Source organism: Cavia porcellus, unplaced genomic scaffold (genome assembly GCF_034190915.1).
Source record: "Cavia porcellus strain 051 isolate PalLab524CR breed Dunkin Hartley unplaced genomic scaffold, mCavPor4.1 scaffold_5, whole genome shotgun sequence".
NCBI classification, from domain to species: domain Eukaryota; kingdom Metazoa; phylum Chordata; class Mammalia; order Rodentia; family Caviidae; genus Cavia; species Cavia porcellus.
The window spans coordinates 721221-744441 of NW_026947488.1; the positions used below are offsets into that span (position 1 = coordinate 721221).

Genomic DNA, 23221 nt, shown 5'->3' on the forward strand with positions numbered 1-23221 from the left:
TGTCCTTCATGGCTCAAGAACTGCCTCCAATAGACTCCTAACCAGTATCAGTCAGCATTCGCCATGTGCTTTGAGGTCACTTGCTGACCTCTTCTTGCCTTGAAAATCATGTGGAGAGATGGACTCTAGTCAGCCATCTCTATCCCATTTATAAGGATTAGACCCAGGGTAGTCCCCAGGATCTCAGTGCTGAAAGTCTGACTTTCTTGGCTGAAGCCTCTTGATCCAAAGTGGTTTTGCTTATTACTTAAATGGTGGAGGCTGGGGATATAGCTCAGCGGCATAAGTGCCTACCCGGCAAGCACGAGGTCCTAAGTTCAATCTCTGGTACCAAAAAAATAAATTTTTTTTCCCCAGCATCAGCAAATCTATCTGCCATGTAACCCAGCCTATATGCAAAACGAACTGAAATTTGGCAGAAACAAGGAGAACAACATCCGTCCCAGAAACCCAGGACTTGCTGAGCACAGGTCTGTAATTCCAGGGCCACTGAGGCAGAAGGATCACAAATTTAAAACTAGCAAGAGCAACTTTTGCAAGACCTCACCGCAAAAATGTAAAAATTTTAAAAAGGGGAGAGGCTGTAGCTCAGTGTGAAGGCCCTCAGTTGAAGCCCGCAAAATGAAAGAAAAAAATGAACGAACGAACGAATGAACGAACAAAAGAAAGAAAGAAAGAAAGAAAGAAAGAAAGAAAGAAAGAAAGAAAGAAAGAAAGAAAGAAAGAAAGAGAAAGAAAGAGGAAGAGAGCTTGGGCCTAAGGAGGGGCCCAGGAGGACCAAGGAGACAGAGTGGAATGCACAGACACCCAGCAACAACAGCAGCGTGTCATGGGATCACAACATCCCAGAAAATCAAAACAAAGCTCTGGGAGCCAAGGACCACGGGTGTTCACCCTGCTCCCAGGCACAGTTAGCACTGCCAGAGAAAGGCAGACGGCAAAAGGTGCCGTTAGGTCTAAGGGTCACCAACCCAATAGGACTCACACTCACTTGGCCACAGCCAGGAGCACATGAGGGTCGTGCTCACATTTCTTCAGGGCGTCCACACTCTTGGTCTTCCTCTGGGGCCTGGCCTCAAGGAAGACAGCTTCAGACCACAGAATACCTGAAGTTCAGAAATAAAGACCTGGAACTCAACCCACCTCTGGATTCAGAAACATGCCCGCCCTACATGGGCTGCCCGGAAAGGGGCCTGCCTAGGGGCAGCCCAAAGGCCCTAAGTTCTTACCCACCAGCTGCCTCCTGACAATATTCTGCGGTGACAGAAGCATTAACAACTTTTGAGGTTTCATTCCCACTGACATAGTAACTGCACATCTAAGAATTTTTATTTTATTTTATTTTATTTATTTATTTTAGTCTTTTTAGTTTTTATCGGTACCTGGGATCGAACTCACGACCACACACTTGCAAGGCAGGCACTTAAGCCGCTGAGCTAAATCCCCATCCCTAAATGATACACTGACATCTAAGAATTTACCGTAGCAAAACAGAAATACTAGTAAAGTTTCATGTAAAAAAACGGTAATCTCAGAGCAAGATCAGATTAAATTTGAGATAATAAAAAAGGGAGGAAATGGAGAGTACTGGAAAGTCTTAAACAGCCAACAACAAAAGATATGTTGCTGCTACATACATAAGAGTCATTAGAAATGTAATTCCTAAATAGTAAGAATCAAAAGTCCTCACTAAATGTTCAGCTTTTTAAAAAAGCCAAACAGGGATATGGGTGTAGCTCAATGATGGAGCACTTGCTGAGGACACACAAGGCCTACATTCAATTCTCAGCATCACAAAAACAAACAAAAAAAGGTAAAACCCCAAGCTGAGCGTGGTGGCACAGGCCTGTAATCCGAGCATGCTGGCAGGTTGAGATGAGAGGATTTAAGCCCAGCTTGGGTAGCTTAGTGAGGCCCTATCTTAAAAAAATAGGCCAGGAATGTAGCTCAGTGCAGAGGCTGTGGGTTCAACTCCTGGTTGAAAATGTCACTCCTCCATGGAGTCCAGGGTATTCGTACCAGAGTTGGGGCACTCCTGCAAAGCCTTGGCCATGAGTGTGTTGGCAATGTTCTTCAGTCCTGCACGATATTCCAGCCGCACAGACTCCAACCTGGGGAGACAAGCCGTGGACATCCATCCACCCGCTGGCACACTGACAAGGGCCTTCTCAGAAAGCTCTCATTTTAGTAATTGTGGAGCTAAAATTCTGTTCTCTGTAAGAAAGAACTTATTCACAAGAGGAAGTAATGCTGATGCCATAGCCACAGCCTATCAGGTCCAAGAAGGTACCCCAGCCAAGCCCTCGGAACCCACTCACTCTAGATGCAAGCCTGGACAAGTACACACCATCCCAGGGGAGAGAGCTGCACAATGTTGGCAGTGTCCTCTTACATTCAGCCAGCCGGCCACCCTGACCTGGACTCTGCACCTCTCCAGACCGAGTATCACGCTTCCCCCAGCAAACTTCTGCTCAGCTCCCAAGTCCTTGCCTATGCCACTTCTTCTGTAGAGTGTAATCTCAGCCTCACTCTCAGCCCATCATTAACTCTTCACTTCCTTAATGCTGTCAGCATCAAACCAGCTCCTGGCCTGTCTTGCTCACCAGCCCTAGCTCCCAAAAAGAGAAACTATGCTGTCCCACCATGGGAACCTGATCTGAAACCCTGCAAGCAACTCTTGCACAGGGAGTACAGTCCCCCGAAGAAGACGGGCCAACAAACAGCCCAACACTCACCACAGCCCAGGATTTTTTGGGTTCTTCAGACGAGACTTCTCCAAAATGGCCCGTGCTCGGGTGAGCTGCCCAATCTTTTCCTCTAGCCGGGAAAGCAAGAGCCACAGTGGTGTGGAGTGGGGGCACTTCTTTAACTGTAGTCGGTGAGCCAAGAGAGGAACTCAGGTGGTGTCCATAATGGACTGCAACACAGCCACACTGGCTCCACCTAAGCTTGTCTTAAGACCACTGAGTTGTGCACTTCATGCCACACACATGGGATTCTCAGATTTGGTTGTGTCCTATACACACATGCACACGGGGTCATACATATGGCTGTGCTGTGCACATGTGCAAATGTGTATGGATTCTACACATGCACTTGTGCTGTGCACATATCTGCCTTAACTTATAGTATGCCACATCCTATATCCCATACATTCCATCTGAGCCAGGCATGTGCTAGTAGAAGGAAAAAAAATCCATGAAGGAATTAGAGTCCACAGCTCTATCAGCTGGGACCTGAGCAAGTTCCTGTCCTCCAATTCTCCTGAGATCCAGAAGGCAATGACAATCCCATTGTCCGGCTCCAATATAGTAGGTGGGCTGTGGTCCAGGGTCCTCGGAGAGACTCACCCCTTGGTTGTAGGCTTCTCGAGCCTTCTCCATCAGCTCTCCTTGCTCCTCAATCTGCCCTTTCATCATCCACAGCTTGGGGAAGTCCTCATAGTGCTTCAGTGCCTCCTCACATAGCTCCTGGGCAGCTGCAATGTTCCCCAGCACCCACTCTAGCTTCACGGACTTCATGAACACCTGCCAAACAGAGACACAATGTCATGCACTAGAGTAACTCCCATAGCACCTGCCACCTGTCCAGCACCTATGTGACCATGCTTTCTGCCATGATTCATCTTCCATCTATCTGCATGTGCCTTGTAAACTATCTCATGTACATGAAAGGCAGGCATTCAGAAACAGATGCACTTTAAAACCCAGTAACAAGACTGGGCTGTGGTCTGAGCTCTTCCCCATTTTAGTCTTCCCCAGGTCCATGTGTGTACGAGAGGCACTCCAGATGGCCCTAACCTCCCGGCCTGCCACTACGCACACGAGCTGTGGGTGCACTGCTCCGCGCCTTAGCCAGCAGCCTCCGGGCCCGCTCATACTCATTGTTCTCTGACTCCAGCTTCACTGCAGCCAGCCAGATCTCCTCACTGTTGGGGTTGGCCTAGAGGGCAAAGCACAGCTGTTAGGAGGAGCTTAGAACAAAACTGACCAGCACTAGTTCACAGTTAATCAAAGGCAGGTGGACTGGGAACTGAGCCGAAAGTCATTCTTCTTTGGGACTAGTGTGGTCCCAATCCCTTCCCAGGCTAGTAGATGACAGAACAGACTCCTGGTAGTCCTTTTTCACTGTGGCACAGAGATGAGGGACTCATAACTCTTGAGTAACAATGTTGACAGCTCTCCAGCCGTCTTACCCTCAGCATCCACTCAAACACAGCACAGCCTCTCAAAGACCAGCCTGGGCTACAAAGTGAGTTCAAAACTAACCTAAACTGCACAGCAAGATCCTATCTCAAAAAGACCAACAAATGAATGAATGAATGAATGAATGAATGTATGCTAGCAATAGGTGTGGTGGTATACACCAGTAACCCCAGCACTATGGAGGCTGAAGCAAGAGGATCACAAGTTTAAACCAAGTAAGGGCAACTTAGTGAGACCGTCTCAAGATTTAAAAAAAAAAAAAAAAAAAAAAAAAATTAAAAAGGCTAGAGATACAGCTTAAGGCAAAGGCCCTAAATTCAATCCTCAGTAACACACACACACACACACACACACACACACACACACACACAGTATGCTGGGAAACTACCTAACACTCATGTTGGCATAAAATAGGATAGTGTGACAACTTTTTTTTTAAAGCTAGGCAAGCTAGGCACTCGAGAGTTTGAGGCCAACTGTGAGTACAAGACCAGCTTGACCTTCAGGTGCCCCTGTTCTGTGTTCTAAAACATCTGGCCTGTGGTCCCATTGAGCAGGGACCAAAAGATACGCACCTCCAAGGGGCTGTTCCTCCCAGTTGGAGGAGCCTCATAACCCGTGGTACCTACAGAGTGCAATGTACCCAAATCAGGACACATCCCAAGGGACATGCACATAAGCAGGTCTCAGGCCAACACCAGCATCAGGGTCTCATGCATAGGTCCTTCTCAACACGAGCGACCCTTTACTCACCTGGAAGGCCAAGGCCAAGATGCTCCTTGCTGCAGGCACATCCCCTGCCAGCCACTTCGATTTGGCACCCATGAGCCACAGCACCTCTGCCTTGGGGCAGTGGGCAACAGCTCTCTGAAGAAGTGCTTCCAGAGACTCCCTGCAGGACAGAGGCCACAGTCACCAGAGCCAGGCCATAAACAAGAGCACACAGCCATGGTCAGGATACCGAGAAAGACAGTTACCACTCCAAAGTTCAGCACTATAAATGATTTACCAGGTTTTACAATGGGGAGAGTAGGGGAAAATCTTTCCTCTCTATAAAGGATCTAAAATCAATGACTGAAGAGGGTTCCACAAAGCAGCACATTGTTTAAATAGCAGTCTTTTACAGTGTGTGTCCTACAGGCAGAGATAATATCAGGTCAGGTGACAGAGAGGGGCTTTTCATCTCAAACCACAGAGGACACCTTGGATCCACAGACAAAGATAAGGGTCTCTGACAGCAGAAGAAAATGTCTTATTGGAAAAAAATGGTTTCAGTATCAAGAATTAACCTCAGACTCTGAGTGACTTACTACTGCCTTTTGATGTTAACACCAGACTCATCGCGACCTAATGCCTTTTTTTTTTTTTTTTTTTGTCTTTTTCCTTTTTATCGGTACTGGGGATCGAACTCACGACTGCCTGCTTGCAAGGCAGGTGCTTATACCGCTGAGCTAAATCCCCAGCCCCTTCCTGTTAACCCTTTTGAGCCTCAGTATGCACAGCAAAAATAGCAAAGCCATCATACAAAAACCACACCATAACCAGGCATGGTGGTGTACACCTGTAATCCCAGCATTGAGGAGGTTGAGGCAGGAGGAATGCTATGAGCTCGAGGCCCGCCTAGGCTACTGCACACAGAGGATTCAATTCCAGCCTGAACTATAAAGAAAGCGCCTGTCGGGGCTGGGGGATTTAGCTCAGTGGGGGGCTGGGGAGTGGCATAAGCGCCTTCCTTGCAAATGTGCAGTCGTGAGTTCGATCCCTGGTACCGATAAAAACGAAAAAGACAAAAACAAACAAAAAAGAAAGCGCCTGTCAAAAAACAAAACACAACAACAACAACAACAACAACAAAAATGGAGCAAGGCGTCACAGAGCAACACCAGGTTCTCCAAGTCGCAGACTCTAGGACTACTGTGACCTCTCATTGTCCTGAGTGGGCAAGGTAGCACAAGGGAACTGACACTGAGCCACTGAGTGGCCAGCAGTGCACACTCAGACCTGGAGCCACAAGGTCTCAATGCACACCTGGCAGATGTGCTGTTTGAGATGAAAAGCCCCTCTCTGTCACCTGACCTGATATTATCTCTGCCTATAGGACACACACTGTAAAAGACTGCTATTTAAACAATGTCCCAGGTGATCCACTACAGGATGAGCTGTCAGCATCATTTCAAAATGTCTCTATTTTCCCTAAGTTTCTATTAACTCTGAAACACAGAACCAGCGAGTGGGACAGAAGGGGGACTGAAGCTTCAGCAGAACCCGTGCAAAGAGGTTCTGAAGAAACTCACATTAAAGGAAGCCAAGAAAGAAAATAGAAAAACAGAAAGAAAAGGAAAAAACAAAAGAAATGAAACAAAATAAAATAAAACAAGGGCTCAAAGTTTCCAGCTGTAGGTTCAGTGAGAAACAGTGAGGCCTGTCCCTACCAAGTACAGAGAGCAGCTGAGGACCCAGAAGGAAACAGATGGAGGGTGTCCAGAGACAGGAACTCAATGCCCTAGAGAGCTACCCGTTTTAAATGAGAAATTGCAAGACCTAATTTAATCAGCATTTACAGCCAATGAGGAAGACCTGAAAAGGTTTTTCTAATTAAGGAGTACAATTAAAGAAAATTGTAATGGACCTCCTCTGTGCATAAAACCTAGCCAAACCAAAAGCAGCACAGCTTAAATAAAAACAGCTTGCAGGTTCCAGATGCAAATTTGTTCACTGCTGAAGCCAATGCCCACCACCAACATGTTGGCTCCAGCCTGAAGTCTGCACCCAGCCTCTTCTGGAGTCATGGAACACTTGGTCAGGACAGGTCATCTTGACACCTGTTTCTCAAATATAAAAGAGTGATAATCCTATTGCACAAGGGGCTATAAAGACCAATCCAGCTGCAAAGTCCCAAGAAGGGCCATAAAAGCTTCTGTCTTAATCACGTGTCCCATCTCACAGAAGGCCAGACCTCAGATGGAAGCATTCATGGGTTGGAACGCAAGATTTAAAATCAAACACCACACAAATGTGAGTAGCAGGTACAATAAGCACACAGGAAAGGTGGGTCCCAAACATACCTGGTGCCATGATTTTTCTCAAAGTATGCAGCTCGCAGCCATACACTCTTCTTGCTGGGGAAAACTTGTAAGGCATAGGCATAGATGGCTCGTGCACACTCCAAGGCGTTGTGGGCCACACACTACAGCAGAGAAACAGGTATTAGGGGTGAGTAAATGTGGAGCACATCTTATGGTTCTCAGAGATAGCACTTGTTAGGAAATGCACAATGCCAGCTGAACTAATCAGAAGTACAACCCAGGGCAGGGACATCAGAGAATGGTAACCTCAAATTCAAGGCCAGCCTGGGCAACTTAGTAAGATTCTCTTTAAATATAACTTAAAAGAATCAGGGTGTAGATGTGGCTCAGTAGCAGAATGCTGACGTAGCATGCACAAGGTCCAGGTTTCATCCCTTATACAGGGGATTGGGGAAGACCACTACCATTGGTTTATGTCTCAACTCACTCAAGGAACAAACTGCATCAGTATATACAAAGTCCAGGACTCAAAATGCCAGCCTCGAGAGCTTCACACAAAGACACCAGCTACGGGTCATGATTTCAGTCTATACACATGAAGGGAGCACGCACCAAGGAACAGGAAAGGTAAGCTCTCCACTATTTATTATTCAAGCTAACAAAGTACAAAACAAATAGCATTTAGGATATCAGTGTCAGGCAAATATCAAAGTAACAACTGATTCTGAGCAAAAATACGATTAACATATCCTCATACTAGTAAGCCAAAATTTGGCAAGAATGGACAAATTGCTTCCTTGCAAAATACTAACCATAAAAGAAAAAACAGTAGGAGAAATCTAGCAGCACTAAGTCTGACCTGCTGGTCAGACTAAATAAGTGTATGTACCTCCATTTTACACAGGGCAAGACACAACATTCCTGCCAAAGACACAAAGCTTCAGACAGCCATGAGCAAGTATCACAGAGATCCAAGTCAAAGGGGATGACTGGCCTGGCCAGAAATGGTGGTGCATGCCTATAACCTAAGCATTCTAGAAGAATCAAGCAGGAGACAGCAAGTTCAAGGTAAGACTGATCGCCTTAGTGAGACCTTGTCTCAAAATAAAAAATAAAAAGGGTTAGAGATGAGGCTAAGTGTGAAGACTTTATGTTTAATCTCATTCAGAATCATAAAACTTTTTAAAGAAAGGACTATGGAGGTAGCTCATACACGAGGGCCTGGGTTCTATTCCAAGGACCACAAAAAAAAAAAAAAAAAAAAAAAAAAAGCAAACAAAGCCACAAAGACAGATACTAGAAGATAGCAGAGTGGTAAATGGCAGAGAAATAGCCTCTCTGAGATCTGGTGTCCAAATGCTGGACTTCTGGAAAGATGGCAGAGTGGTAAGCAGCAGAAAAAGAACCTCTCCAAGATTTGGTGTCCAGACTAAAAAGCAGTGAAGAGGCAAGTGGGTCACCTGGACCAGGAAGGATCTGAAGGCGAACTGAAGCCCATGGGGAGAGTGAAAAGAGAAATTTCAACAAAGAAGAAGGTGGCAAGCAGTCCTTATCACCGAGCATGGACTCACTGCATGGGAAGAGGCAGCTTATACCTGCAGATGCCCAGTGACTGCTGGTCACCCTAGAGGCCTCCATGGAGAGATACACCAGTGGAAGAGAGCAGTGGACATGGAGGACTGCAGTGGCTGGTGAGTGGTCAGGGTTCAGACATCCCATGGAAAAGTCCAGAAGCCATCTTGGAGAGGGGTCAACTGAGCCCTGAACTCAGAACAAGTGCTGGCTCCACCTAGTGGCCCCCAGTCAAGTTAAAGCCTACAGAAGGCAAGCAGAATGGGTCTGGTTCCAGCCTCAAGGTCAGAAATCAGTCTGAACTACAGGGGAAATGAAAGTGCAGCCTTGCTGGATTATCCACTGCCCTGCCAAACAGCCTCGGCCAGCTTTCTGGGATTAATCAACACAGATCTGGACTCTGTGCATATTGTCTACCAGTGACAGCAGACAACACACTTTGAAGTGGATTTTTTTTTCCTTTTTTTTTTCTCTTCAGTGCTCATTCTTGTTTTTATAGAAGTATGAACATGGTTTCTAGTTTTTTCCTTTTTGGTGGCTGCTGTTCTATTCTTATTTATTCCTTCTCTCTTTCTCTGCTGTTTTCTGCAAGTTTGCATGATTTTCCTTTGTCCTCTAGATTTGTTTATAATCTCTTCTATTTTTTCCCCTAACCCTTTTTAAATTTTCTCCTGAGGGTAAAATTGTCATGCTGACAGATTACTTACTGAATATACTTTTCTGATTTGTTTTAAATTTTGTTATATAGTTTTGTTATCTAGTTCATATGATAGGCAAATTGGTATCTATCTCAGTTTGTCATTGTTTTGATTGTATTTGATGCTATTATTATTGCTGATTGTAGCACCTTAGCTAAAATGACATGATTGCTCTAATCAGTGGTTCTTTCTGGTATGTGAAGACTGAAATTTCCTAAGGATCATAAAAACTACTATAGGCCAATGCCTAAGAATTAGGGGCTGAGCCAAGTAGGCAGTAACTTCATATCCCCAATCAATTGAAGTAGTGGGATACTGCAACAAACTCAAAACCAAAAGCCAGCTCATAACTGGAAGACATCTCTAAGAAGAAGTTATTCTTAAGGGTTCTAAATATTAGCAATAAACCTACCTGTTGTAAACAATTTACAAAAATCAACCCAGGAAGTAAACAAAAAAAAAAAAAAAAAAAGGAAAGAAAGAGAAAAGCAAAGCAAAGCAAATGAAGACCCAGGAGGCAAGGCAGTAGAAGAGTCTGAAAGCTACCAACATGAATTCTCTGAAGTGGTAACAGCAGAAGTAACAAAGCAGAGAACGAAGGCTGAGAAAAATATCAAATTAAAAATAATCTCTCGGGCTGGGGATTTAGCTCAGCGGCATAAACGCCTGCCTTGCAAGCAGGCAGTGGTGAGTTCGATCCCTGGTACCGATAAAAAGGAAAAAGACAAAAAAAAAAAAAAAAAAGTCTCTCAGATAACTACAGAGGTTGTGACCATAATGAAAGCATGGTTAGTGATTCTAGAATAGATATAGATTAAAAGAGAAGCAGCTTAGGAAAATTAATGGAAACTATGAATGCCCAAAATAGAAAAAAATGGGATCCATAAAACAGATTCAAACAGATATCTAAGAAATTAAAAGTTCCACTGAAAATACACGCAGCAGAATAGATCAGTGTGAGGACAAAATGTCAGACATAGAAGACAGGATGGCTGGGGATTTAGCTCAGTGGCATGAGCGCCTGCCTGGCAAGCGCGAGGACATGAGTTCGATCCCTCGTACCAAAAAAAAAAAAAAAGGATGCAGTTAGTGATCACAAAAAGAAAGATTTCGGGCACTGTGTTTTGAAAGCCTATATCATTATAGTTTTGGGCTCTTTGCTATTGTATTTGTCTTTTTTGTTTCTTACTTTTCTAGTAACCTGTTTTGTTTTGTCTTGTTTTTCCCTAACGCAGAAAGGACAGGAATACATGTAGAGGTTTATACATGCCTACAACTTCTCCTAAATAATTTATGAGAACTGATTATATTATGTGTGATGAAATGAATAGCTACTTTGAAGAAAAACAGACATCATGGTATCCATTGTTGATTCCGTATCATCATGTTGTGAAATCCAGTAATGCTTCTATTCTTTGTTCAGAGTGGTTTTAGTCTGTTTTGTATTGTTGAATTTCAACATACATGAAGGTATGGACAACTATTTTGAAGAGAACAAGAAACATTATGGCAGCCATTGTCTGGTTTGGAAGACCTGTAATGCCATCCTTACTCTGTTCTGATCAGTTGTTTTTTTGTTTTTGTTTTTTTGTCTTTTTCGTTTTTATCGTACCAGGGATCGAACTCAGGACTGCCTGCTTGCAAGGCAGGCGCTTATGCAGCTGAGCTAAATCCCCAGCCCCTCTGATAAGTTTTATACTATTTTGTTTTGTATGATATTGTTGTGTGTGAAGACAACCATTTAGAAGAAAACAAGAGACATTATGGTAGCCACTGTAGCTCTCCTGTTGTCTTGCTTTGACATCTGTGTCACACTGTTTTTTTCTGATCTGCTTTGTTCTGTTTTGTTATGCTTAGTTTTAACCTTTTTAAAATTAAAAAAAAATTAAATTTTTAAAAATAGCAAGGGACCATGAGAAGTCAATTCAACAGTTGCTAAATGATATAAAGAAAAATAACATAAGATTTATTGGAGTTGATGAAAAAAGCAGGCAATAGCCCAGATTGTTACAAGCACCTGAGTTAGTTAGAAATATTATAGGCAGTGAGACAGGGCTAGGTCCTCAAAAGAGCTGGTGCATAAGCCCAGAGACCTGGCAGTCCCGTCCGGTCCTCCCCCCACCTCCTGCTGTGGGCCAGGCCTCAAGACAAAAGACCAAACAAATATCTTGAGGATTGATATTCTAAATAGTCCCCTATCACCCTGAGGAAGCCATTTCAACCCCCTAGGAAGAGTCGCAGCTCTAAGAAGGCCCGCTTTCTACATAACTTGCTTTCTCAATTTAATCAATTTTACCTGAACTACTAATCTTATTGGCTAACTATAGTTATGTTCCACCTTATGCCCAACTGCTTTGTGAGTTCCCACTCTTCCCCCCCCTTGAACCCGTCACCCCATGATTTTACTCTATAAAAGTCCCTAGAAAAGACAGAGTCCTTGGTAACCCTTTTGGGACCCTTTCTGTCCCTCTTCAGACAGAAGCTTTCTTTCTCTCAATAAATATATTCTGCTCTTAACCTGTGTTGTTCCTAAAATCCATTCTTCAATTTTAGAGAACACAAACTTGTATCAGACATAGTAGGTTGGGAGTTTCATTCCCCAATATCAAAATGACATTTAAAAAAATCCATTCAGAGACAACATAGCAGAAAACTTCCCTGATAGAGAAAAAGAATTTGACATCAGATAAGTGAGGCATATAGAACTCCAATTAGCCATGATTAAAAAAAAAACCTACACCAAGACTATAAATAATCAAGTTTCTAGATATTTAAAACAAGCAGAACATTAAAAGTTATTAGAGAAAAGAAGCAAATCCCCTTTAAAGTAAAGCCCATCACAATCACAGCTGACCTCTCAACACAAACCTTCAAATCAAGGACAGTTTGAGGTGAAATACTTCACACCCTAAAAGAAAATGACCTCCACCCTAGAATGATGTACCTCCACAAAACTATCTCTTTTTGGGAAAAGAGCTGGGAATATAGCTCAACACCACAGCACTTGCCTAGCAAGTGCAAGGTCCCAAGTTTGATTCTTGGCACCAAAAACAAACAAACAAACAAAACCTATTATTTGTTTTGTTTTGCTTTGCTTTTGGCTTTTTGAGACAAGGGTCTCACCATGCAGTTTAGGCTGGCCTTGACAATATTATGTAGCCAGGTTGGTCTTGAACTCACTGTGATCCTCCTGCCTCAGCTTCCGAGTGCTGGGATTACAAGCATGCATCACCACACCTAGTGGTAAAACTATCTTCTCTGACAAAGAAAACCTAAAAGAAATTCATGACCACCAAATCAGCATTCCAAAATATTCTCAAGGACAGTCTAGAAAGAGATCACGAAGACTACTATTCCATGAACTCTAATAGAATGAATCCATAGGCAAGACAAGCAATTAAACAGAGAACCAACTATAGGAAAATTAATTATGTATCAGTTACAACCATCAATGTAAATGGTTTGAATTCACCAGTGAAAAAAAACAGACTGGCAGAATGGATCAAGAAACAAGATCCAAAAATATACTATATACAAGAAACACATTTTATGCAAAAAGAAATTTGTAGACTGAAAGTCAAAGGATGGAAAATAATACACCATCAGGAACCTGCAAAAAAGCAAGGTTACCTATCTCTTTGCAAACTAAGAGGATTTCAAGCCAACACTGAGTATGAGCCAGGCATGATGGTTCCTGTCTGTAATCCCAGCATTTGAGAGGTTGAGGCAGGAAGATTCCCATGAATTCAAGGGCAACCTAGGCTACATGGTGCACTCAACGCCAGCCTGAACTACACAGAAGAATCCTGTCTCAAAAACCAAAACAAACAAACAAACAAACAAACAAAACATTCCCCCCAATAAAAAGAAAAACCTACTAACAAAGAAAAGCCCAGGCCCTGAAAGATCTTTTTTTTTTTGTCTTTTTCCTTTTTATCGGTACCGGGGATCGAACTCACGACTGCCTGCTTGCAAGGCAGGCGCTTCTGCCACTGAGCTAAATCCCCAGCCCCCAGGCCCTGAAAAATCTAATACTGCTACTTCTCAAGCTCTTTAATGAAACTGAAAGGTAAGCAATATTCCCAAATTCATTCCTGGAAGCAAGCATTACGCTCACTCCAAAACCAGAGAAGGATCTAACCAAAAAAACCAACTATAGGCCAATCTCCTAATGAACACAGATGCAAAAAATCCTCAATAAGATACCGGCAAACAATGCAAATCATGAAGTTCACACATCATGACCAAGTTGGATTCATCCCAGGGATGCAGACATGGTTCAACATAAGCAAATCAGTACACGTAACACACTATATTAGCAGAGCCAAGGACAAAAACCATATGATCATCTCAATAGAGGCAGAAAGTTTTTGACGGCATTCAGCACTCATTCATGATAAAACCTGCAGAAAACTGCAATAGATGTTTTTTATCTCAATTTGATAAAAGCTGTCTTTGACAAACCAACAGCCAACGTCACATTAAATGAACAAAAGCTGGAAGTTTTCACTCTCAAATCAGGAACAAAACAATAGAGTTCTGAAAACTTTAGCCTGAGCAATTAGATAAGAGAAAGAAATATAAAGAATAAGGATAGGGGAAAAAAAAGAATAAGGATAGGAAAGGAAAAAGTTAAATTATCATTATTCATGGGTGACATGATATTCTACACAGAAGACCCCAAAAATTCTACCAAAAGACATTTAGACCAAGTTCAGTAGCATAGTTGGATACAAAGTCACCACTCAAAAATCAATAGCCTTCCCATACATAAATAACAAACTCACTGACAGAGAAATTAGAAAAGCACAATTTTCACAAACCACCCAAAAAAATGAAATACCTAGGAATCAACTTAACAAAGGAAGTAAAGACCTTTATATTAAAAACTGTAAAGTACTCTCAAGGCCAGTCTGCGCCATAGAGTGAGACCCTGTCTGAAAAAGAAAGACAAAAACAAACAAATAAAACCCAAACTACTCTTAACAAAGGAGATCACAAAACGGAATATCTCTTGTTCTTGAGTAGAAAGAACCAATATAGTGAAAATGGCCATACTTCCAAAATTATCACATAGATTTAATGGAATCCTGATTAAAAATACCAGTAGCATATCTCACAGAATTAGAGAAAACAATCCTAAAATTCATTTGGAACCAGAAGAGACCTGGAATAACAAAAACAATTCTGGGCAACAAAGGTAAGGCAGGGAACATCAGAATCCCTGATTTGAAATTATGCTGCAGAGCTGCTGTGATAAAAACAGTATGGTAGTGGCCAAACAACAACAACAACAAACAGAAATGAAGATCAGTGCAACAGATTAAAAGATGCAGAACCTACTCCAAACATACTGTTACCTTACCTCTGACAAAGGAGTCAGACATCTTCACTGGAAGAAAAATAGCCTCTTTAAAAGCTGGTGCTGGGAAAACTGGCTTTCCACATGGCAAAGATTAAAACACCCCCTGCAAGGCTTGATTTGGACATGATACTCAACCTTTCTGCCAGCAGAGGCATTTTTCTGAACTTAACATCAGTGCCCTCTGCAAACACAGTACATCTTTTTTTCTCTCTCTTTCTCTTTTTGTGGTACTGGTGATCGAACTCACAACCTCACACTTGCCAGGCAGGCCCTTATGCCACTGAGCTAAATCGCCAGCCCCCACAGGATGTCTTAAAAAAAGAGATGATAAAACACAGAATCCTGCAAGCACCTGGACATCTAAAGACACCCAAGCATCACACCTAACGCCTCAAGGATTTTGTCCACTGAGGCATGCAACATGCAGGGAAATCTGACCATGAAGGGTCCCTTGTCTTCTTTTAAGCCCTATTAAAAAAAATTTGCTTCTCTCTGTTCCCTACAGACAGCTGTTTCGCCCCCTGCCTGCCTGTACCCAAGCACAACGAATTCCACGCTGCGTTGCCTCTACACAGGTCAGTGGTCTCAGCTGTTCTCTGCCTTGTGCCGCTGCTTCATACTCCTATCTTTCACTATGCACTAAACTAAAACTGAAGTGGATCAAAGATCTAAATATTAAAAACAGAAGCACCAAATTTGAAAGAGAAAACAGGAAGAACTCTTGAAGACACTGTTTTACAGAAAGACTAAGAACAAAACCCTGACTGCACAGGAAATATCACAAAGAATCACCAAGTGGGAAGCAAAAAAATAAAAAGAAAAACAAGTGCACAGCAAAAGAAACCACTAGCGGAGTGAAGAAACAATTCACAATGTGGGAAAACATTCTTCCCAGCTGTTCCTCAGACAAAGACTAATATCTGGAATATATGAAGAAATTAAAAAAACATCAGGCTCTGCCAAATTTAAAGACCTACTCCAAAAATGGGTGTCTGAAACAAATAGATGTTTCTCAGATAAAGAAGTAGAATGGCAAATAAATGCATGAAAAAATGTTCAACATCACTGGTCATTTGAAAGATGTAAACTAAAACAACACTGAGATTTTATCTCACTCCAGAGAGAATGGCTACTATCAAGAAATCAACCAGTAACAAATGCTGGCAGGGCTGTGGGGAAAATGAACTCTTCCCTGCCGCTGCTGGGAGTGTATCCTGGTGCAACCACTGTGCAGATCAGTATGAAGATTCCTCAAAAACCTAAAACTAAAGGCTCTATTTGATCCAGCTATTTCCTTCCTGGTATCTTTCCAAAAGGATTAAAAGCATCATACCACAGTGATACATCCAAACCCGTGTGCATAGCGGTACAGGTTGCAACAACTGAATACTGGAAACAGCCCAAATGTCAATCAACCAAGTGGAATTTGGAATCAACCAAATGGATAAAGAATGATGTGGATTTTTTTAATATAATGGAGTACTACTCTGCCATAAAGAAGGATACACCTTGAGACCATATACTTAACAGACACACACATGTAAATACTGAATTGCTTCTCTGGTATGAGAAACTGAAAGTGTAAATAAGGACAAAAATTATAATAGATATTGGGAAATGGGAAAAAAACGTTCAAATAAAAGGAACAATACTGTTTGAACAACTGAATGCAGAGGTCTTGTGCTCTGGGTGAATGATTTGGGGTAACATATACAATGTATGTATATTGTTATTTGCTGAATGATGTGTTTTGAAATTTTTAGGGTTTTTTTTTTTCCTTTTTCTCCTTAAAAAAACGCATTTGAAGAAAAAAAAAAGAGCGAGACAGAAGAGGAACAAGGGAGGGGTAAGGGGAAAGAAACAAAAAAAAAAGCTAATAGAAGAAAAAAATGGGAACAAAGTTTTTTGTAAGTGAGGAAGGAAAACAGATTGAAGGGAGAGGAGAATTAGAAAAAAAGCAGCACCAAGAGATATCACGTACAGGTACAAAGTACCTATGATGAATGTTATCATTATATACATATCTTACATGTATTCATTTAACAAAAAAAGAAAACAACCAAAACACCAAAAAAAAAAAAAAAAAAAAACCCATAGACACGCCAAGATGCATTAAAGCCCTGTTACAAACTGAGCCAAGACTGTATAATCAGGCAGCACAGCCTGGCAAGCACAAGGTTGTGAGTTCAATCCCCAGTACCAAAAAAAAAGAGAGAGAGAGACAGAGAGAGAGATTGTACCATGGAGTCTTCTCAACAGAACACAGTTGGCTTTTCTTTTGCTGAAAGATCTGAATATGGTCTGCAAATTACATAGTAATCCTATCCTAACATTATATCCTGACCTTGATCTTAATCTTGACAGCCATGTGCTATGGTTGTAAAAAAGAATGCCTTGTTTCGTTTATTGGGACTGAACCCAGAATTCTCTCACTGAATGACTTCCCCATCCCATTTTGACTTTTTATTTAGCATATAAGTTGCACAGGATGGGACTGACGTTGAAGTTCTCCTGCCTCAGCCTACCACAGTGCTGAGACTATATGCTGAGAATTCCCTCTTTGGAAGAAACACACACTACAGTGTTTAGAGGTAAAAGGCAGAGCAAACTCTCCAATAGAAGAGAAAGAACACACGGGCTCTGTGCTTGTACATGTATGAAGAGACTATCAGGCCAACATGGTCAGATGGGTAAATCTGAGGGATCAAAAATAAAGGGCAGTTGCAAATTTGAGACCAGCCTGGGCTACAAAGAGCTGAAGGCCAGCCTAAACCAAACAGCAAGACACTGTTTCAAAAAGACAAAAAAAAGGTAAAAGACAGGTAAGAATTCTTTAGGGTTCCCCAACATCCTTATATGTCTGAAATAATTAACATGTTTAATAATCTGGCCCTATAGTTTTTCCCTTGGAAACTTATTCTGAGGGAATCTTAAAGGATCATACACAAAATGCTGTCTGAAATGAAATTTATTGCAGAACCAGGGACCAGGAAATATTAAGATAAACAGCAAAAGAAGATGTACCCCAGTCATGATGGCCCACATATTACATGACCTTAGATAACATAACTGGGTTTCTTGTCCATTTAGGAAGCATTTAAAATACCAGCTCTTCACTTAAACTCAGATTCACAGAGAACTGCTTTTCTTACTACTATAACTACATTTAAAATAAATGGATCAATCCAGGTACTAGTGATGCAAACCTGTAATCCCAGCATTCTGGGAAGCTGCAATAGGTAGATCAAAAATTCAAGCCCAGCATGGGTAGCAGACCTTGCCTCAAAACTAAAACAAAAATAATGGACTGGAGGCACAGAACTCAAATTGAAGGCTCTGGATTCAATTCTCAGTACTGCAAATGAAATAAAAACTATCAAAAAGATTTTTAAGCCAGGTATGGTGGCACATACCAATAATCAATCCCAGCACTCTGAAAAGCTAAGGCAGAAGAATCACAAATTCAGTCCCAGATTGGGCAATTTACAAGGGATGATCAAAATATATAGTGAATCTATACATTTTAATAGTTTATTGCAGGGGTGGGGGATTTAGCTCAGTGATATAAGCACCTGCCTGGCAAGTGCAAGTAAAGTGAGTAAAAAGTTTACTGCAATAAAAGACATACTGCCATTAATCTCTCTCAAAATTCTCCCCCCTCACTTAAAACACATTTATCCCATCATGCTTGCCACTTTCTAGAGCAGCTCTTTCCTAAGTGTCTTTACAAGGTATGATCAGAAATACAGTGTATACTGCTGCCAAGTGCCATCCAACAGGCAGGCAGACATTAAAAATATCACAATGTGTCTTCATCTACTTTATTCGCTAGATTTGCACTGTGTAACTTCTGGCTCTTCCTCAAATGACCACGAAAGACAAATGTTTTGAAAATGATTCAGGACAAGGCAGCCACAAAAACACAACTAAAGACAAGAAAGAGGACACCAGAGCTGCCTCAGAAGGCAGCAAGAGGCTATAGAGGCTTTTCTTCATGGTAGACTACCCTGTGTCCTCCAAGACTTTTACCTTGCTTTTTCCTCTTTTACTCAGCCCAAAATTGCTCTGCAGAGCCAGTTTCTCCCTGACTCTTCACTTTTACTTTTTCAAATAAACTTTGCTACTGTTAAAAAAAAAAAAGAAGGTGGCAAGAATGATGCAATAAGTATGTCTTAAGCAAGGGTGCTATTTTGATGGGGATTATGGCAACATGTCCTTTTTTATTATTATTATTATATTATTATTTTGGTACCAGGAATTGAACTGAGGGCCTTGCAATTGGTAGAGAGGCGCTACACCACTGAGCTAAATCCCAGATCCATGTGTCCTTTACTGTAGTAATTTTTAAAATTTAAACATTTTGCTGGGTGTGGTGATGCACACCAGTAATGCCAACACTTGGGAGACTGAAGCAGGAGGATCACTGTGAGTTCAAGGCCATCCTGAACTACATAGTGAGATCTTGTCTCAAAAAACCAAAAAAAAAAAGCAAAAAATGAGGAATGCAACTTAATGTGAAAGTTGAATTGAATTCCCAGAAGATCAGAAGAAAAAGAAAAAAAGATTTTTAGAACAGCCCACTTATCTAAGATATCTGCTGTTCCTGGTAAAGCCTCCACATCAGGGGGAAAAAAATTCATACAGTCAAGCCAGGTGTGGTAGCTCATGCCTATAATCTCAGCACTTGGAGGGTGCTGCAAGTTCAAGGTCAGCCTGGGCTACATAGTGAGTGCAAGGCCAGCCTGAACTACACAGAGAGACCTTGTCTCAAAAAAAAAAAAAAAAAAAAAAAAAATCACACAATCAAAAAACTCACACTATCAGCATCTTCCATCCAGGTGTGCTTCCGATCTTCTTCTTCAATCCCAATACCAATCACAGCACGCATGACTGCCTGGCAGGTGGCCACACTCCCTGCCCGGTCACACTCCTCAGCGTCCTGAAAGAGGAACACAAAAATTCTGAGTTTTGAATTTTGATGTCAGAACAGCAGTTGCCTGCAAAGGGTGGGGCTGGGGATGTAGGTCTGTGTTAGAGCACTTGCCCAGTGTATATTAAGGCCCTGACTTTGATGCCCCACACCACCCCAAACAAATAAGAAACAAGCCCCTCCTGGTATGTGAGAACCAGAGGTATGTCATCTCATAGGTGTGCAGTCTTGACACAGCTCAGCTGCCTCACCAACACATAAATGTGATAAATACTGAGCACTGACAGAAAACACAGCCACCAGTACAATAAACTTTAAATATCTATTGTGTATAAAGGGTTTTATTATGCCACTCAGTGGCTGTAAGAGTTCCATGTGCTAAAAAAAAAACCTTACAAAGTAAAGGAATAAAAGACAAATTCAAAAATACTTGTATTTGTTAGGCTGGGCCTCAAGAATCAAAACTGACATAGGACAGAAATGTTTTGACCCAGACAGGCAAACTTGTCAAGCAGAGCCAACAGCACAAGAGGTGAGGCTGAAACCTTGGGAGGCAGGGTAGACAACTCATAACGATGGCATCCTGCTAGGCAGGCCAACCAGCAGCAAGGCACTCCTGATTTTAGGAAACCATATTTTGCGATGTATAAATAGAAACCACACAAAATTCCACAGCATGAAATGCAGAAATATTACTGAAGATTTGAGACAATAAAATAGGTATCTTGCATTCACATCAATTTGAAAAACACCTCTCATTTAACAGAGAAATGTTGCAAAAGACTTAACATACAATTCACCAGAAAATAAAAATACAAATTTTAAATGTATAAAATGAAAGGCAAAGCTATTTTTAATTTTACGACGCTAAGCCACACTGAAAGTATCATTTTAGGGTCCATGATACTGAAGCATGTGCTGACTCCTCTAGCTTGACAAAGGTAACTACAGATCTAATACTACCAAGGAACACGTGTGCAGCAACCCTTAGGGAGGGCAGCTTCACCTCTACCTTAAAATACAGCACACACATCTGACCCACCAAGTTTAACTGAAGTGATTCATCTTATGAGTATATTCCCATGGACTCAACACAATGCATGTACCAGGGCACTTCTGTAGCACTGTCTGCAAATGATAAAGACAAAGAGCCACCCCAATGTGTCCAGTGACAGGAGGCTGATTAGCTAGTCACAGCATCAGGTATGGGGAACAGACACTGCCAAGCAGGCCAAGGCACACTAGACATGCCAACAGTGGCCCAGGACGAGATTAATGGACCAAGACAGAACAAGAACTGTATGCCTCTAATGAGCCCAGCACTCAGAAGACTGTGGCAGGAAGACTACTGAGAGTTTAAGGCCAGCCTGGGTTTCAAGTAAGTTTGATGCCAGCCTGAATTACAGGGTGAGATCCTAACTGAAACAAACAAACAAAAAAGTCATCTCAGCAGACAGCAGGACCAACGGCAAAGATGAGGTACACCTTAACACATAACAAAAAGGTCACAAGCAGGACACAAGCAGCAGATGAACAAGATGATGAAGCTGAGCCCAGACCCTAAAGGCCTGCGGGCCACACAAGAGTATGGCTATTTGTTCCATATAGGGCAGAGGCTTTGAAGCACATTTAACTAGTATGCTGAGATTTCTTTCAAATCACCTTGGCTGCTGGAAATACTAGGAAGTACTGTGGTAATAATCTGAGATGTCAGCTGTCACCTTGGCTCTACGAGTAAAAGTAAAACCAGAAAATCCCTCCATGGATTAGGTGTGAGACAAAGCAATCAGGGATGATGTGTGAGTAGAAGCTAGGTGCTTGCCACAGAGGTGAGGCTGAGGGACCAATTATTTTGTGGATGTCTTGAAGGTATCAGGCTTTAGGACTGTCACAAGGCTGCAGGGAGTACATAGGGCATAATACATATTTGGGGGTTCCTGGAATATATAAAAATTATTCTAAGCAATAGGCAAGCACAGAAAAAGGGAGTTAAAGGTGAAACAGATTACTTATTTAAAAACTGAGAGGAATGCTGAGGATTTAGCTCAGGGGCTTAAGCACTTGCCTGGTAAGCATAAGGTCATGAGTTCAACTAAGAAGAAAAGAAACCAAGTACTAAAAAAAAAAAATCAACAAAGAATTGGAGGCAGTACTGTTTACAGTAACGCAAAGACTTTGATCTAGTCAAGTGAAGGCTGGACACGACACTTACAAAGTTTTCAGTCATGCAGTGGGATCAAAGCCCCACTAGAGTAAGTTCTCAAAAAAACAGAAAGTAAGGAAGGATCAAGACAAAGATTAGGAAGCTAGGGATTGAGCTCAGTGGTGTAAGCACCTGCCTGGCAAATGCTATGTCATGAGTTCAATCCCTGGTACCAAAAAAAAAAAGACAAAAATTAGATGCCACAACACATATAGCATTCAGGGAGTTTGGTACACAGCAGGAGCTCAATAAATGTTGGCTGCTACTCAAGCACGGTGACACACATCTGTCATCCTAGCACTCTGGGAGGATGAGGCAGGGAGATCTCAAGTTCAATCCAGCCTGGGCAACTCTGACTTTGTGAGAACCTAGCTCTAAAAAGGAGCAGGGTAGCTCAGTACAAAGACCCTGGGTGTAATTCACAATACCTCAAAATAAAGTAAAAAGAATTGGAGCAAAATACTTGAATGTCATAAAATTCACTGCAAGATCATGGAAATATATACTGGACTTAAAATGACTGAATGCAGAACTGAAGTCTACTATATTCTAGTCAGCAGTCCCCCACCCTAAAGGGTCGGTTTATGACCACACCAGGAGAAGAGTGCTGGGCCAGTAAGCAAGCAGAGGTTCACCTACACTCACTGCCATGCCTTACTGCTCACATTCCCACCTGAGATCCACCTCCTACCAGATCAGCAGCAGCTTCTGACTCTCATAGAAGTGTGAACCCCACTACTGACTGGCATATGAAGGACTCAGATTGTAGCTCCTTAGGAGAATCTCATGCCTGATGATCTGAGATGGAGCTGAGGTGGTGATGCCAGCCCTGGGGTGTATCTGCAAATAGACACACACCAGCAGAGAGGATGGACTGCACAGAGATCATCATAAATCAACTGCTTGCCGACCTATATCAAAACCCTTCCAATGCCAAATGTGGTGACACACACCCGTAATCCCAATACATAGGTGGTAGAAGCAGGAGGACTGCTGTGAGTTTGAAGCCAGCCTAGGCTACACAGTGAGTTCAAAGCTAGCCTGGATTACACAACAAGACTCTGTGTCAACAACAACAAAAAAAGGGTGAGGGGTTCAGTGATGAAATAGAAGAAGATTCCAAGATGCCAAAGAAGAGCCACATTTAAAAGAAAATACCAAGAATCCCACTCAAGTCACAGGTTCATTGCAACAGGTGACTCATATTCCCCAAGACCACTAT

The 23221-nt window shown here is 42.2% G+C and overlaps 1 protein-coding gene across 1 annotated transcript in view; it reads right to left on the reverse strand.

Annotated features, from left to right (window-relative positions):
• Positions 1-23221, reverse strand: part of Prpf6 (pre-mRNA processing factor 6) — a 51874-nt gene that overhangs the window by 2111 nt on the left and 26542 nt on the right. Inside the window, exons 12-19 of the mRNA XM_003462783.5 lie at positions 19683-19805; positions 7271-7392; positions 4959-5097; positions 3823-3942; positions 3351-3527; positions 2736-2869; positions 2020-2111; positions 992-1106 (exon numbers count right to left, since the gene is read on the reverse strand). Coding sequence (XP_003462831.1) covers positions 992-1106; positions 2020-2111; positions 2736-2869; positions 3351-3527; positions 3823-3942; positions 4959-5097; positions 7271-7392; positions 19683-19805 — 1022 coding nt within the window. The remainder of the gene's footprint in view (positions 1-991; positions 1107-2019; positions 2112-2735; positions 2870-3350; positions 3528-3822; positions 3943-4958; positions 5098-7270; positions 7393-19682; positions 19806-23221) is intronic.